Source organism: Spermophilus citellus (genome assembly GCF_964194105.1).
Source record: "Spermophilus citellus genome assembly, chromosome: 3".
Lineage (NCBI taxonomy): Eukaryota > Metazoa > Chordata > Mammalia > Rodentia > Sciuridae > Spermophilus > Spermophilus citellus.
The window spans coordinates 73,000,238-73,014,746 of NC_138184.1; the positions used below are offsets into that span (position 1 = coordinate 73,000,238).

Sequence of the window (14,509 nt, forward strand, 5' to 3'; positions counted from 1 at the left end):
GTGGAGAGTGGGAACACAAAGTCACCTTCTGACCTTGGTCCCATGGGTGCATCTGCCAGCCCAGCACAAGGTGCTGCCCTTAGACAATAAAGCCTGAGCAGGGCTGCCAGGGTGGGGGACTGTATCCAGTTATTGGCCACCATTGGCTACACAGGGGTGGAGGTTATGGGTGAATCCTCAGGATTCTGTGATGGGTGAGGATGATGGCCTTGGGGTCTGGAAGTCCTCTTCACAATGGGTGAGGCCTCAAGCTCAAGCTGCTGACTCTGTCTGTGTTATCCCTAGCCCACGCCCCCACCACCCCCAGTGCTACCAACAAAGCAGCAGGATCTATGCCAACCACTCCTGGATGCTGTCCTGGCCAACATCCGCTCTCCCGTTTTCAACCATTCCCTGTACCGCACATTCGTTCCAGCCATGACAGCCATCCATGGCCCACCTATTACGTATGTACAACCAGGGCTGGGCCTTGTGGTGGGTTGCAGGCCAAAGGCTGCATGTAACCAGCGTGGTCACCATGGCCACCTCCTCCAGGGCCCCGGTGGTGTGTACGCGGAAGCGCAGGTTTGAGGAGGATGATCGGCAGAGCATCCCCAACGTCCTCCAAGGGGAGGTGGCCAGATTAGATCCCAAGTTCCTGGTGAACTTGGACCCTTCTCACTGCAGTAACAACGGCACCGTCCACCTGATATGCAAGCTTGGTGAGTGTCCAGGTAGGATAGGGGTGACTTGGGAGAGTGAATCCTAACCTGGAAGCCCCAGGACTCTACTGCCTACACCAGAGACCATGAAGTGCTCAGCCTTCAAGACACAAGTACTTCCCTCCTCTGAGCCTGCCCCTGCACTCATCCTACCAAGCTGCCCACTCTGTCCTCACTCCTCCTCCTTCCTGGTGGCCTAGCCTCAACCTCCCAGGCCTGAGCCCATGTACTCTCACCTCTTCCCCATACACAGTGGCTCTGCTTGCTAGAAACACTGGATTTACTGTGAGCAGGGTCCGTTCAGGAGCAGGGCTTTGAGGCCAGTGTTTGTGTCAGGTCCAGGCTTGGGCCAGGTCACAGGCAGCCTTGTGTGTTGCAGACGACAAGGACCTCCCAAGTGTGCCACCACTGGAGCTCAGTGTGCCTGCTGACTACCCTGCCCAGAGCCCACTGTGGATTGACCGGCAGTGGCAATATGGTGGGTGAACCAAGAGGAAACATTTGGGAACCCAGGAAAGTCAAGGGTCAGTTCTGGACAAACAGGGTTTCCTATGTAGCAGGATTACCTGTGTATCCCTCCTGTTTCCCCTTGCACAGGGAGGAACAGTGGTCACCTGGAGGAAGAAGAGACTCTCTACCTCCTCCTCCATTGTGTCCTTTGCCCCTATCTTACAGCTCCAGGGCAGCTATGTTTAGTTAGGGAGGGGTAAACAAGCCTACTGCTCAAGGACAGACCCAGTTGATCCTGGTGGCCCCTAGAGCTCAGCAGGGCTTACATGGGCCCACCACCAGGAGCTTGGGTGAATGTGGATCTATATGGGTGAAGTAACTCCAGAGCGACTATGTTGGGTATAGGCAGTCCCCTTAGGGTGTCATAGAAGGAAAACCTGTGGGTTCAGATCCCATTGAGATTCCAGTTTTTCACTGACATTGTTGCTCTGGGAGGAGAGCCCTACTTCCAGATGAGCACAGGAGACTGATTAGGGGTTGGGGGGCTTCCCAGAGAGGTGTCCATATGGGCCAGATTCAGACATGTCTGACTGCTTTGAGAGGGTTTGGTGTTCATGGCCTGCTGCTCTGTTGCAGATGCCAACCCCTTTCTGCAGTCAGTGCACCGGTGCATGACCTCCCGGCTGCTGCAGCTTCCTGACAAGCATTCAGTCACAGCCTTGCTCAACACCTGGGCACAGAGCATCCACCAGGCCTGCCTTTCAGCCTCCTAGCCAAGAACTGCGGGGACAGCCAGAAGCCTTGATGGGGCTATGGACTCATGCCTCATATTGGATGTTTCTAGGTGTTGACTTCCTTAAAAAGCCTGGGATAGGTTAGCTTTCCTGCTTTTCTCTTCTGCCTTGGGACCTGCCAGACATTTCCCCATATTTGTACAGTACTGGGCCAGTTGGCTGTGGAGCTGTCTGCATGGGGGACACTTTCTAGAGAAGATTCTCCTCACACTTTCCTCCAGGGAATCAGATCCCACACTCCTTGGACTGCACTTCCTGTGATCTCTCCAGGCTCCGTGTCCACTCTGAGCAGCATGAGGGAGAACTCATGTATTCTAACCAGATGCATGGACAAGACCCTTTTACTCATATATAGGAGAATGTGGAGGACATAGGAAAACCTTAAAGTACAATCTCTGATCGGTTTGGATTCAGGCTGTGTCACTTGTGGCAGTTGGGTCATATTGCAGGGACACTCCTGGATTAAGGGCACAGGCTCCATTTTTGAGAGAAGTTTATCCTGTGGGCAGCAGTGAGTTCCCTACCACCAGCTAGGTGGGTTCTGCTCACACTTCTTGAAGCTCTTATTCAGCACTGTGAGGGAGCAGTGGCATCTGAGGAGCCTGTCCCTGGTACCCGTGTGCTGCTCTTGGGTGAAGGATGCCATGTCCCTGCTGTGAGGGATGAAAAGGGACCATTTGGGCATTGTCCTGAGGGCCTGGCATCATCAGAGTACCCTGTTCTCTGTGCTGCCCCCAGAGTGGAGGCTCCTTGTGGGATGCAGCTGTATATTGCCTCCGTGTGTTGCCTTTCACACTGAGCACCAGCTGGCAGCCCTCTGGTGATAATAATTTCCCCTTTTTATATGTGCACTACCCTGTCATATGTGGTTCTTATAATAAATTTATCATTCCTGTGTTTCTCATGAGTTAATCACTGCATCCCCTTCTCTGTGAAGCTGGGGCCCGCTGTTCTGTTAGGGATGCTGTCAGTCTTGCAGGTGGACAGTGTCCAGTCTAGTCCAGGATGCTCCAGATCTTAGCTCCTGATACAGTACACTATTCCTCAATCTGGTTCATGCCCAGATTCCTTGTCAAGGTCCTTCTGAGATTAATGGCCAGGAAATGGAGCACGGTGGCAGAGAGCCTGTAAGATGGCACTAGGCCCTGAACTGACCGCCACAAGGTGATATGTGCATTCTGGAGGAGAAAATTCTCCCGTGACATGGCCCATCCAAGACAGCTCAGCTGGACCAATCAGCAGTGTTGGTGTAGCAAATGACAGCATCTTGCCCCTAGCAGTGTCCAGTCTGGGCAGGAGACCCAGAATAATCATCGCTTGGAAAGGCAGCCCCTGGCCAAGACAAGGGAGAGGAAAACCATCTGGCCTCCAGGGAGATGCTTCTCTTCTGGGAGAGTTGCCAACTCATGGGATGAGCAAGCCCTGGCTGCCCAGGCAGGTCCCTTTCAAACTAGCAGAGAGTTACTTCAAATGGCCAGGAGAAGACAACTGATAGCCAGTGAGGAAGGAGACTTAGGACTTGGAGAAACAAGTTTTATTTTCAGTCTTCAACAGGTAGCATAATATTTATTTCATAATGTGGTTTTGTTTTAATGCAGAATAGCAAAATAATAGCTAGAAAATAAACAGTTTCTCAATCCTGAGATCAAGTACTTTATCTGTCATGGGTTTCCCCAGTCTTGGAATTCATCGTGGCTTAAAAGTAGTAGAAAGCATATGAACTGCTGCAGAGAGAGCTAGCCTCCAGCTGTGGGCATTGGGCTCAGAGAACTGAGCGGTGTAGGCGCCGGCTTTGCACCACCTGCAGCCTTTTCTGCCGCTCCGCAAAATTACTCTTAAGGCTCTGTTTAAGTGCGGGCAGGATACCACGCTCTGCCGCAGGCATTGGGCTCAGAATCAAGCTGGGAATGGGGAAAGGGGCAGTCACTGTAAGCATCTTCAAGCCCTTTGGGCCCCTGGGGTAGAAGCTGGACTGAGAGCTGGCAGCCCTGCCTGAGACCCAGCCCTCTTCCCTGTGGCCATCAGACTGTTACCCACTCTCCTGTGCCAGGAAACTCACCATTTCTTTGAGAGGCCCTTGGTCGAGACCTTGGGGAACTGAGTGGCCTCCTGGTCCCTGGGGAAGGAAGTCAGCAGTGAGCCCCACACTTGGCCCCACTGGGCTGGGGCAGTGGCACAGGGGCACTCACTTTATAGAGCCAGGCCCAGCCTCCTCAGGAGCAGCTTTTGGCCTTTGGTTCCCTTCCAGAAGGGACTTGAGATGCTGCAGCTGAAAGAGAAGAGAGGCATGGTGGGGTACAAGGTAGGGCCCGTAGAGGTGCCAGGCCATGCCCTGCCCAGGCCTCACCTCTTGTGCCTGTAGAAGGTTGGCGTTCCACAGCTGCCGGATGACTACCTCGCACTGCTGTACTGTAGTGGGCTTGCGCAGGTGTGGAGGCAGGCTCATCAAGGGAGCTGCTCCTGTCACCTGCCTGCCCTTGTGCTGGGTGACCCCCACAAAGGTGGCCCCTGAATTAGAGTTCTCCGCATCCTCGTCTCTGAAATGTCATAACAGCAGCCCAGAGGTGGCCTAAGGAATTGATCTTACCACCCTTCCCACAGCAGTGTCCATGCCAGTGCGGGCCCATGAGGGGAAAAGGGCAATCTACATATCTTATGCTGGGCCTGGCTCCCTTCTGCTGACCAAGGTTCTTTGGGAACCAGGTGGGGTTCTTTGGAACCAGCTACCTGGACCTGTCCCTTCCCCTTCAAGGTACACTGAGGATCAGGTGTTCCGGGAAGTGGGGACCAGCTAACTGGGTCCTAACCTCATGCCCAGCAGGTCTTCTCACTGCAGGCTGGTCTCTAGGGAATGTTAGGTCTGTTCAGAGAAGTGGGATCTTATCCAACTAGCTACACTATTCCAGATCATGTACTCTAGCATTCCAGGGAGGTCCAAGAAACAGTGGTCACTGGATCTTAGTTCTGCTGTGCCTTGCTGGCTCAGTGCTTTCCAAAGGCAGGCACCCAACTCCAGGATAATCAGTCAGGCCCACTCACTGTGCTCTGTGGTGTGGATTTGTTTTTTGGGGTTTTTTTGTGTGTGTGTTTTTGGTTTTTTTGTTTTGTTTTTTTGATACCTGAAATTAAATTCCAGGATGCTTAACCACTAAGCCACATCCCCCAACCCTTTTTAATTTTTACTTTGAGACAGGGCCTCACTAAGTTGCTGAGGCTGCCTTGAATTTACAATCCTCCTGCCTCACTCTCCTTGGTCACTGGAATTACAGGTGTACACCACACCAGGCTCACTCACTGTGTTCTTGGTAAAAAACTAATTTGGAAATCAGATCATTTTTTTGTTTCTTTTCTCTGAGAAAGGTTTAGGAGCTGCAACTGGTCCTCTTGTGGGCCCTTGTCAGCACAGGGACCCTCCAGGACCCCCAGGGAAGAGGAAGAAGGCAGCACCCAACAGACAGCCTGGTAGCTGACTTCATGAGCCCATGGAGAAGTGGGTGAAGAAATCTGCTGTTCCCAGGGTGGGAACCTACTAAGTGCAAGCCTGGGGCCTTTGGGTTGCAGGCCTGTGTCTTGATGCAGGTGAGCCTTACTTGGCCTGCCCCTGCACCCCAGGGACTCTGTCCAGCTTGCTGCTGTGAAACAGGGCAGCACTGAATGGCTCCTCTTCCAGGTCCATCTTCTGGGGGGCATCAGCTTTCGACTCTTGCCTCTTGGAGCTGGGCTGGGGCCTTGCCTTGCTTTGAGAGTTGGCTGCAGGTCAGACCCGACAGGGCCAGTCACTACCCAAGTCCTCTGGGATCAGCTGCTTGCACCCAAGAAGCCCCTGCCCCTGCCCCGGTTTCCTCTGTAAATGGGAGATGGAAAGAGCCTCCCTTGGAAGGTCTGATAGGAGGAATAAATTGGGGTTCTGAGGGTAAAGTCTGTGAGTCGTGCCTGCTGAACATGCCAGAACAATCAAGTGGAAGCTGGCTTCCATTTGGAGTGAAATAGAACTGGGGAAGAGCACTGGAACTCTGCATGGGTTTATTCTCTAGGCCCAAACCCAGGCCCATTGCCCACTGGTAAAGAAGCTTGGCCTCTTGTGGCAGTCAGAATGGGAGAAGAAGCTCTCTGCTCCCCTCATTCTTCAAAAGATGTTATAAGGCAAGGGCTCTGTGGGCAGGATCATCCCACCTGCATCTTGCCTATCTGGGCATAACAGGTCAACAGGCCTTCTGCTGGACAGTCTGCACATCCTCCCAGGGAGACCACTGGGGGCCTTGACAGGCACTTAGGAGTTCCCTCTATCAGTGAGTCCAACTGATCACACTCCTGCCCAGGTGGAGTTGCCATGGTATCTTGCTGCCCTGCAACAATACCCCAACCCTGTCCTGTTTGGTAGCCTTCCATCAAGGCCTCCTTCTGGGCCACGGTCTTATCCCACTCTCCTCAGTCTCCTGTGACTTCAGCTCTCAGAGTACCAAGGACTGCCCTTCTTGGCTCCCTTTAACTAACCCTTCTCCCCTGAATCCATGGGGTCTTCCCAAAGTCTGCCCAACATAAGACCACTGGGCTTACAGCTCCCTGGTCAGCACCCATACTGGCCACCCCAGCCTTGGGCCCAATAGGGCCCTTGCTCAGAGTACATAGGGGGTCCTGGCCCACTCACCTGACACTGTTGAATTGGAGATGGACTTGTTGGACTGAAAGCTTGATGTGGACATGCTGCCTGTAAGAGAGAACATGCAAGGTTCAACCCAACATGAGAGTAGCTACCACCCAAGAGCCCACATGTCCCAACCTCCTGGCCTTCGCAGGCCTCAGTCCTACATGTTTGTGGGGACTCCTCCCCAAACCTGGTGGGGATGTGTCCTGCCTGTTCTACCCAACACTCCCTTGAGGCAGCCCCATACCCAGCCAAGTTCCCAGAGGAACAGAGGCCACTGGAAAAGTTGTCTCCTGAGGGGTATTCATAAAGCAAGGAAGTTGTGACTTAAAGAATATCAAGTCCTGAGTGAGAGTATAACCTCTCCTGGTGTCTCATCAGGGCCTCCAGTCCTGCAGGGCTAGAGCTACTAACTTGGGCTACACTTTGCCCAGAACAGCTTGCTAGGGCTTATCTGCAGATAACCAGAGGGTTGTTCCTCCACTCTATTTTCTGCGTGTCTTCAGGAAGGGAGAGCCCTGGGCACCACCTGAGATAGGATGTTCCCAAATGGCACCATTTGTCAGTCAGACCACCTGATGTTCTAAAGGTAAGGAGAAGAATGAACCCAAGAACTCAATAGGGGTTCCCCTGGGCTGGGCTAGGGAATAGGCAAGGAGAATGGGCCATAACAGAGACAAGAAAGTGTCTTGGACAAGTGCTGCAGGCTGAGTCTCTGCTTCTTTCCCCACTCATTCCCATGGTGTCTACAGAGATGATGGTAGGAAAGATTTATCATAGGGAGTATACCCAGAGTCACCTCTTCCAGGGTTTAAGGGACCAGAGACAGGGCTGAGAAGCCAGAGGGTAGTGAAGCCCTAGAGGAAAGGGGCTGTTCCAGGGCCCCCACCTGATTCAGGAGCTCTGCTCAGATGAGGAAGGGGCTGCAGCCCCATATGCTCAGATCTCAGGCCTTGAGACTGAGCACCTGCTGCACTGCATAAAGTTACCCAGCTGTGGGGGAATTGGCATCTATTTAGTTCCCCTAGAACCAGTTCCCACTGAGTTAGCATGCCAGATGGACATGAGCAATCTGGGGATGGGGGCTGCAGTAGACAGAGGTAACTTCCTATCAGGCACTAAGGGGCCTCAGCCTTACCTTTCTTCTGTGGCTTCTGATTCATTATTAGCTTGTAGTGGAGATCTGGAAGCAAGCACATGTTCTCCTTGTCATTTTCAAAGCCATAGCTTCTCTGAAAGAAGAAGCTTGGCTTGGCCTGCCCTTGCCTACTCCCTCCTAGTCCCCAAGAGTCCTGGCTTGTGATCATGGCTGACTAGCTCTTGCTTGTAGTTCCTGCCAGCCTTTTCTACCAAGTCTTTGCCCTAGGCCAGAAATGCCTCTGGCTGTTCCCTGTCATCTCCCACCATGTCCCTGATGTCTTCGGGGCACACTGCCAGCCAAGGCCTTGGCTCCAGGGGTAGAGAAGTGAATCATGATAACCCAGCCCTCCAGAAGGCCCTGGACATGAATGTGCAAAAGTGAGCAAGACAATAATCAAGTGATGTCCAGATATGGGTCTGGCCAGGTCAGGTGTCAGGAACCAGGGTGAGACTCAAGAAGACATGTGGAAAGGTGCCCTAACATGACAGATGCCATTACTGAGTCCTTGTCAATCCAGATAAAGACAACACTAGAAGCAGGCCAGAGAAACTGAAGCAAGCAGGACCAGGTGATGGGCAGAGACGCTCTAACTAGTGAGGCCAGAGTCCCAACAGGCTTCAGGTTCTGTGTCAAGCATGGCTTAGCTGGTGAGGAGACCCCAAGGATGCAGTTAGAAAGACCCTGCCTGGGGATAACATGGACACTCATGGAGAGGTCCAGACAGTGTCTGCCCTTGATACTTGGTTATAATTCACTGAGCTGTACACTCTAACTTGAGTATGTTCAACTTGTTTAAAAACTTTTTTGAAAATGAGATTGGCCTGACCCTGTCCTGCTCTGTGCCCTCCCTGTATCCCAAAAGTGATCTGGAACTTATGGTGCTGTGCTTCTGGCTGCAGGCCCAGGAAGGGTTTAGGGCACCAGGAGAGTCGGGCCGCATGTTTCTCGCGTCCCAGCTTCAAGACTCACCCTTATTCTCCCGCTTCAAGTGCTCTATCTCCTCATGGAGCTTGACCAGCGTCTCCGAATGCTGCTGCTGCAGGAACTGCAGGCTCTTCTCCAGGTCCAGGACCCGCTTCTGTGCCTCGCTGAGCCCGAGCTGTGTGGGATGAGGTACCTGGTACTGGAGGCCCGCGAGCGGGCGCTGGCGTGGGCGCGATGTGGCCCGGGAGCCCAGGGTCGTCGAGCTGAGGGGCCGCGCCCCAGCCGCCACCCCCACCCCGCTCATGTCTTCACTGCCACTGCCTCCGCCTTCAGCTTAGTGGCCGGGTTGACCGGGCCTGGCGCCGCGTAGCCATGGGAACAGGCACGCCCGAGGGGAGGGAGGAGGGGCGGGGCCTACAGCCACGTTCTGTCTAGATGAGTACATTTGACTTAAAAAGCATCCTCTGACTTGAACGTTGGAATCATCTGCATTTACAGTAGGTCTTAATGCTTCATTTTTAATAGCAGTTTACTTTTTGAGCAAGAGATACAATTATAGGTTCAAAATTAACTTCCAATTACTTCCAATAATCACAGAATCTATTCATAATGAAATGTGGATAAAATGGGAAAAACAGTTGTCTGAAGGCATCAGAGAGGGGCAAAAATTAGGAAGGGAGTGAGTACTTGAAAGGAGAGCTGCTTTTGCTGTGGGGGCTCTCTCTAGTCATTTAGACATCAAATAGGACACCACAGGTTTATTGACTTAAAGCAGAGGATGGAGGTTCTATAGGCCATGGCATCTGAAAATTGAAGAAATTGAAAGAAAAATCTGTTGTTGTCGTCTCTGAACTGTATGCACATACCTAGACATGACTCCAAGAAGGCCAGGAGAAAGACAAATCAGGCCCATGCTCCCTGGCTGGTCTCTCAGTTTTCCTGGGACCTGCTGCTGTCTTGAGGGGAAGCAACTGCTTGGAGTTGACCACAGATGTGTAGTGAAAGGAAGACCCAGACTAGACAGTGGAAGAAACTAGCTGACTCATCTTCACCTTGACCCACAGCTCATCTAGTCTGGACTGGATATTTAAAACCCTTATGACAGGCTGGGGTTGTGAGTCAGTGGTAGAGTGCTTGCCTCATCTGTGTGAGGCACTGGGTTCAATCCTCAGCACCACATATAAATAAATAAATAGAATAAAAATTCATCAACAACTTAAAAAAACAAACAAGCAAACCCTTTAAAAACATCACCACATTGTTGGGAGAGAGACAAGGAGGAGGAGGTACCATTGCACTAGGCCAGATTGTATGGATGCAGAGATAACAGTAAACCTGGGTTATAAGGTTATCAAGAAGACTACAGGAAAGAACATATTTTCTTCTTGCTACAAAAGTTGAGTTGTAATAGAAGTTTGCATGGGCCAGCTTGGTGCAATGGCACGGGCCTGTAATCCCCGAGGCTTGGGAGGCTGAAGTAGGAGGATGCCAAGTTCAAAGCCAGCCTCAGCATCTTAGTAAGGCCCTACACAACTTAGCAAGAATCCCTGTCTCTAAAATATAAAAATGGGCTGGGAATGTAACTCAGTGTTTAAGTACCCCTGGGTTCTATCCTTGGTACCAAAAAAAAAAAAAAAAAAAAAAAAAAAGGAGGAGGAAGAGGAATAAAGAAGAAGAAAAAGAAGTAGTAGTGATAGTAGTAGTAGTAGTAGTTGTTGTAGTAGTAGTTGTAGTTGAAGTTTGAACAGGCCAGTGAGTGTCATTGAGGCATTCTATGGACACTGCCATAAACAGCTGGTGGACCTGCAGCTGTTTCCTGCAAAGAAGTGGCACTGGAAAGCATGGACAGCAGCTTTCTACTTCTTTCAGAATGTTCCCATCAGTGAACACTAGAGGATCCTCTTTGCAAGACTGGTGCTTAACCTGACAGAACTGGCCACCCTTCGGGCTGACCTTGGGAAATTGAAGATTCTGTACTCACATGAGAATTGGCATAAACCTGTCAAGAAATATTAGAAGAGGGATTTTCAATATGGTTACAACCAAATTCTTTCATGCCTGGTGGCTAATGTGGTGGTATTCAACCCTGTTTTTGGTATGGAGTCATTTCTCCATATTTATGAAAAATATGGAAAATTGTGAAGCTGATTCCTGATCAGAGACCCAAAGATCTGAAAAGCATCATCAGACCCAAGTGCCAAGTTATTTACTTTCCCATAGATTGTCTGATGTGAGCAAAAGTCATTGCCAAGCATATTTTTCAAATTTTGTATCCAGCTTTCATCCACTGGCTTATTTTTATCTTTATTTTGTTTATTTAGTTATTTTAAATGTGGGGCTGAGGATTGAACCCAGTGCTTCACATGTGCCAGGCAAGTACTCCACATGTGCCAGGCAAGTGCTCGATCTCCTCATAGAGCTTGACCAGCGTCTCCGAATGCTGCTGGTTTATATGCATTTTCTTTTTCTTTTATTTTTTCCTTCTTTTTTTTTGGTACTGAGGATTGAACTCAGGGGCACTCACTCAACCACTGAGCCACATCCCCAGACCTATTTTGTATTTTATTTAGAGACAGGGCCTCATTGAGTTGCTTAGCGCCTCGCTTTTGCTTAGGCTGGTTTTGAACTTGCAATCCTCCTGTCTCAGCCTCTCGAGGTGCTGGAATTACAGGTATGTGCCACCATGCCAAGCTCTTCTTCATTATTTATTTTATTTATTAGATGTAGATGGACACAACACAATGCCTTTATTTTTATGTGGTGCTGAGGATCGAACCTGGGTCCTGCTCATGCTAGGCGAGTGCTCTACCACTGAGCCACAATCCCAGCCCCATCTTCTTCATTTTTATTAATTATATTATCTTAAAGAGTTAAGACTTAAAACAAACAAACAAAAACAAAAAACCTTCCAATCTGTAACTCTATGCTGTGGCCAAAAAACCTTTTCTCCCTTTTCTTTCACTTCTTTTTTTCTGAACTCTTAAGGCAGCACAGAGACTGGCATGGACATTAAAGTCAAAACCTATTTTTATAGCTGGAATACAATTAGATTAAGCAGAAATTCCAAAGAGGGAATTTCTCTTGGACTCTGACTTTACTGTGTAAAGAAGGAAAGAACAAAAGAGAATGGGGAGGGCTGGGGCTATAGCTCAGAGGCAGATTGCTTGCCTTGCATGTGTGAAGCACTGGGTTCGATTCTCAGCACCACATAAAAATAAAATAAAAAAATAAAGGCATGCTGTCATCTACAACAAATTAAAAAAAAAAAAGAGTGACGAGGTAATGGAAAGGGATGTCTGGGAGCTGGGGTTGTGGCTCAGTGGTAGAGCGCTTACTAGCATTCACGAGGCACTGGGTTCGATCCTTAGCACTACATAAATGTAAAATAAAGATATTGTGTCCACCTAAAACTAAAAAATATTTTTTTAAAAAAAGGAATACCTGTTTTTTAGAGGATATTTGCAAACTAAAGCTGAAGAGGCATCAGACAGAGTGGCCTGGTGTTTATTTCTTCCATCCCCTGAGAGGGTGGGTGGAGGGGATGATATGAGGACTTCACAGTACACCTTAGCTGAGTTTTAGTTCAGATCTATCCTGTATAATTAATTACAAAGGTCCTACTCTGCTGGGAAATACTTGTTCATGACTGTGCTCCAAATAGCTTGTTTCAAGTCAAGTGCAGCCAGCAATTCTTTTGACCCTGCTACATTTGGATGTTGTGTTCCTCAAAGGTTCATGTGTTGGGGACTTGATCTTCAGTATGGTGATGAGAGGTGATGAACCTTGAAGAGGTGGGGCCTATTAGAAAGTCCTTAGATCATTGTGAGTGAATTGTGATAAGCCTGACTCTCAGGTTTCATCTTTTGAGATTTGATCTCTCACTCCCACACATGCTTCCACCATCAACCACTGTGCTTTTGCCAGAACCTATATCACATTATTTGAACTTTCAAGCATTCAAAATTGTGAGCTAAGTCTGGGGTTGTGGCTCAGCAGTAGAGCGCTTGCCTAGCATGTGCAAGGGCCTGGTTTAGATTCTCAGTGCAGCATAAAAATAGATAGATAGATATTGTGTCCAACTACAACTAAAAAATAAATATTAAAAAAACCCACAAAGTTGTGAGCTAAATAAACCTTTTCTTAAAAATAAAAATTCTGGTTTTCAGAGTTAAAGGAAGCAAGCTAAAAGCGTTAAGCAAAGGCTACATGTCATCTCTAGTGGAGTGGGCTGGGGGTTAGGCTCAGTGATAGTTCTGGCCCATGCACAAAGGCTAGGAGTTTGATCCCTAGCACTGACCAAAACAACAAAAAATTCACCTCATCAGTATTGAAAAGGTGTTATTAACATGGGCTGCTCATTCAGCAGGGCTCTGACCATGGAAAGGGGGACCTTAACACTCAAGTGACGGCTCATGGTGAGATATTGACCTAGGGCTGGTCAGTGCAGCTGTCTTAGCTGTTTCCATGACTTGGAGCTTTTAGAAACCACAGATGGTCAGATTTTGATATTAAGACCAGTTTTGATGTGTTGAGAAATAGAGGGCAAAATCCACACAGCTCAGAGCATGCCTGCCTTGGAGCCCCATCCTTCCCACCAGACATTTCAGTGTTAACATCCACCTTGGTTTTGTTGTGCACATGAACCTACCATGCCCTGGGAAAGAAATACAATGAGCAAATGGACAGGCTTGTGGCCACTGGAGAAAAGGGATATCAGGGTGCTATAGCTGTTCTATAGATCTCAATTGCCCAGAGACCCTGTTTGGGTAAACCTGGAGAATGAGCCAAGGCACCAAAACACTCAGAAGCAAGGACCTATTTATTCAGATCTATGGTCAGTTACAAGTTTTGCTTTGATTTTTTTTTTTTTTTTTTTTTTTTGGTCGTGGGCCCCAAAACACATTTGATTTACAGCAAAATACAAAGCCCAATATTTACAACTTGAAATGTTTTTCAAAAAACCACACATACTCCAAAAACAAAGGCTTGGTTTGTCACCACTGAGATGCTATTGTTGCTGGTGTATGTATACTATGTATCTGCAGTATGAAAGAAAGTGAGACCCCTGGTGATTTCTCATTGATAGTGAATGTGTAATTGTCCTATACTATGAATGTCAGTGTTATCAAAGGTTATTGTGTTCTAAGCACTTGGTTTATTGAAGATACAAACAATGCTTTTGGCTCGTTGGTTGCAGAGAGAAACTAGCAGGATTCTGCTATACCCTTTTGCCCACTAAAGACCAGTGCCCATCTGTGATACCCATGTGTGATATGGCACCACAGAAGCTGGGCCCCATTCAGTGACATGCTCAGTGGCTTGGGGGCCAAAGGTGAAGCACTGTCCTAACAAGCACCTGTGCTCTGAGAGGGTCTTCATGGAACTGAAAAGTAGAATTCTATGGTCCAGCCTTGAGCCATCCTGGAGAACATTAAGAATGCTTTGCCAAATACAGTAGAAAATTTAGCTTTAAAAGTTAAGTCAGGAGAGCCATTATCTAGTTTTCCAAGAATTTTTTAGAAACTTTGATTCTTCCCTGCAGTGGAGGCTGGCATCTCATGAGGAAGAGACATTCCAACTTACTATGCAAAGGTCAGCCAGAGATTAAAAGTCAAAGCTGGGTCAGAGCCCCAGAGAGGACAGGCCTAGAGCCAGCGATGGGTACACTGGTCTCTAAGCATTACATGACAAAATCCTAAAATGGTTATAAAAACTCTGAGAATGAGCTCAGTGGCTTCTGGGGCCTTGGACTGAAGGAAGGAAGGGTCCATGGTCAGCTCTGGTTGGAACACTGTGTGGTTCATAAGCCCTCTTTCTTGCCAAGCCTGGATTATTTACCCATTTATTTCTTCTG

At 48.9% G+C, this 14,509-nt stretch overlaps 2 protein-coding genes and 1 long non-coding RNA gene across 16 annotated transcripts in view; 2 read left to right on the top strand and 1 right to left on the bottom strand.

Moving 5' to 3' along the window:
* Positions 1-2,247, top strand: part of MED15 (mediator complex subunit 15) — a 73,531-nt gene extending 71,284 nt beyond the window's left edge. For 13 of the 14 annotated variants that reach the window (XM_081283682.1, XM_081283685.1, XM_081283674.1 and 10 more), the window contains 4 exons: positions 286-446; positions 535-701; positions 1,081-1,179; positions 1,788-2,247. In XM_081283682.1, the coding sequence (XP_081139808.1) occupies positions 286-446; positions 535-701; positions 1,081-1,179; positions 1,788-1,924 (564 nt within the window). In that variant the 3' untranslated portion in view covers positions 1,925-2,247. Of the gene's footprint in view, positions 1-285; positions 447-534; positions 702-1,037; positions 1,180-1,787 lie in introns of all 14 variants that reach the window. The other variant, XM_081283684.1, reaches the window with a different exon arrangement.
* A 43-nt stretch (positions 2,248-2,290) lies between these two features.
* LOC308646052 (coiled-coil domain-containing protein 74B-like) lies at positions 2,291-9,131 on the bottom strand. Its single transcript, XM_081288585.1, has 7 exons — positions 8,701-9,131; positions 7,729-7,773; positions 6,594-6,653; positions 5,536-5,695; positions 4,135-4,482; positions 4,005-4,061; positions 2,291-3,846 (listed from the first exon to the last, which is right to left on the bottom strand). Exons 1-7 carry the CDS (start codon positions 8,957-8,959, stop codon positions 3,708-3,710), a joined length of 1,068 nt encoding a protein of 355 aa, XP_081144711.1. The 5' UTR covers positions 8,960-9,131; the 3' UTR covers positions 2,291-3,707.
* A 4,257-nt stretch (positions 9,132-13,388) lies between these two features.
* Positions 13,389-14,410, top strand: LOC308644546. Its single transcript, XR_014021032.1, has 2 exons — positions 13,389-13,774; positions 14,132-14,410. It is a non-coding gene; the product is annotated as an uncharacterized lncRNA (long non-coding RNA).
* The last annotated feature ends 99 nt before the right edge of the window (positions 14,411-14,509 follow it).

Excerpts from the sequence above, each read along its gene's own strand:
- LOC308646052 (XM_081288585.1), bottom strand. The coding sequence starts at position 8,959 with ATGAGCGGGGTGGGGGTGGCGGCTGGGGCGCGGCCCCTCAGCTCGACG. Across the intron at positions 7,774-8,700 it reads CTTGAAGCGGGAGAATAAGG|ATCTCCACTACAAGCTAATA; the intron begins GTGAGTCTTGAA and ends GCTTGCTTCCAG. Across the intron at positions 6,654-7,728 it reads TCAGAAGCCACAGAAGAAAG|GCAGCATGTCCACATCAAGC; the intron begins GTAAGGCTGAGG and ends TCTCTCTTACAG.